General features: G+C 51.2%; 1 protein-coding gene across 1 annotated transcript; it reads right to left on the reverse strand.

The window, feature by feature from the left end:
- Positions 1–707: 707 nt before the first annotated feature.
- Positions 708–1119, reverse strand: ASPVEDRAFT_677669 (uncharacterized protein). Its single transcript, XM_040815963.1, has one exon. It carries the CDS (start codon positions 1002–1004, stop codon positions 789–791), a length of 216 nt encoding a protein of 71 aa, XP_040668267.1. The 5' UTR covers positions 1005–1119; the 3' UTR covers positions 708–788.
- Between the last annotated feature and the right edge of the window lie 484 nt (positions 1120–1603).

Raw genomic sequence — 1603 nt, forward strand, 5'->3', positions numbered from 1 at the left:
AACCTACTAGCAGAAGACTAAGCCCCGGGTGAACATCGGAAATTGAAGAAGTGTTCGTTGGCTACGAAGCTCGAAGGGAGTCCGCCCATAAAACCCGAGCGGAAATCAGGAGAGCAAAGGCACTGATGCCACTGAGGTATCTGGACTACCTGCTGCTGTTTGAAAGTACTCTGCCCAGAGTCACTAGAAAGTCTCGCAATACGTTCCCCTTCTGGATGTATCTTGCGAGTGAGGCCACATCAGGAGAGTTAATAATGACTTCAGAAGAGGCACCGGTTGGTGTCCCGATTAGTGTTGCTTAGTACCGTAGTTTTGGCGCCCAGGGGAAATCGTCGGGCAGACGACCTGATACGCCCGGCAAATGAAGCGGACAAGATGTCATGCGGTGAAAGTCACAATCCATTGCGGAGATATGGCATGGGTGTGTGCGATGCAGCGCACAGTCCCTGCTTCTGACAGTCGAGCCTCGTCGTTCGCGCCGAGGGACAGGTTATAGCGTGTCCGTGGCGATTGGGGAAGGTAATTGAGATTTCCATGATTAAGCCTCTTCCAAACCTTCTTCCACACCGTACCTTGGCGGGATCTATTGGCAATTGGGGACGGCAATCGCCAAGGGAAGTATTCCATTTTTCGCGCACTGAGGTCCTCGAATTAGAGGCCCACGCACAAACTCGCAGTGGAGTGTGGCGCTGCGGGTTGCATTGCTCGTGCTGATCTACGGGAGTGACCACTTCCCACGGCACATTATTTGCCTCAACTTGTGCTGAACGCGCACTCTTGTATGAAAATCATGAACGAAGCAGGGGAGACCGGCAAATCTGGCGGTACGAGATGATCGCATAAGTCTCGACTACACTGGAGAACGTGGCATTGGAGGAAGTCTGTGCGCAAGATGCCCCTTTGGTATCAAAATCGCACCCGTTATAGTATTTGGATCCCGCTGTGGTATTCGTGCAAGGTTTGGTGATAGTAAGTTTGCCAGATACGAGCGATGGAGCTGACATTCATCATCTGATCGCTGGAAGGATCTGATGGTTTTTATCGAACCATGGTCAGGCTTTCGATCGATGTCAGAATTCGGGAAACCAAACGACGGGGGTTAAAAACCATGCGAGCAACGAGCGAGAAATGTTGTAAATCTTATGACAAGCAAGGTTATAGTTTAAGATGTCACCCCTGCGCAAGGTTCGGTTCAGAACCATAGCGAGGTTGACCACTCTTCCACCAAAATCCTAATGTTTCCTACGCCATCCCTTCCGGGATCAAGTTCTATCATATCTTGCTGCCGAAGTTCCGAACCGTTGATGTCTCGAAGGTTCTTTTTCGAGACAACCTCCTTGACAGCGTGGCTGAAACAGGCGGGGACTCGAATGAGAGAGGAGTCGGACAATCTGCAAGGTACTAGCGAATCATGCCCAGCAAAAGGCCTGAACTTTGTTACTGAGGAGGAAAGGGGAAAGTCATGATGGAGTTTCCGCCACGGTGGGGTAGGGTGTCAGCGCAGCGCCGCAATTGCTTACGGACCATTGTCAAATAGCGCGCCGCCATCAACGCTGAAGTGAAAGTCAAACGACAGGCGTGGACTACTCATCTTCGAAAGCCC

This window comes from Aspergillus versicolor (genome assembly GCF_001890125.1).
Source record: "Aspergillus versicolor CBS 583.65 unplaced genomic scaffold ASPVEscaffold_5, whole genome shotgun sequence".
Classification (NCBI taxonomy): Eukaryota; Fungi; Ascomycota; class Eurotiomycetes; order Eurotiales; family Aspergillaceae; genus Aspergillus; species Aspergillus versicolor.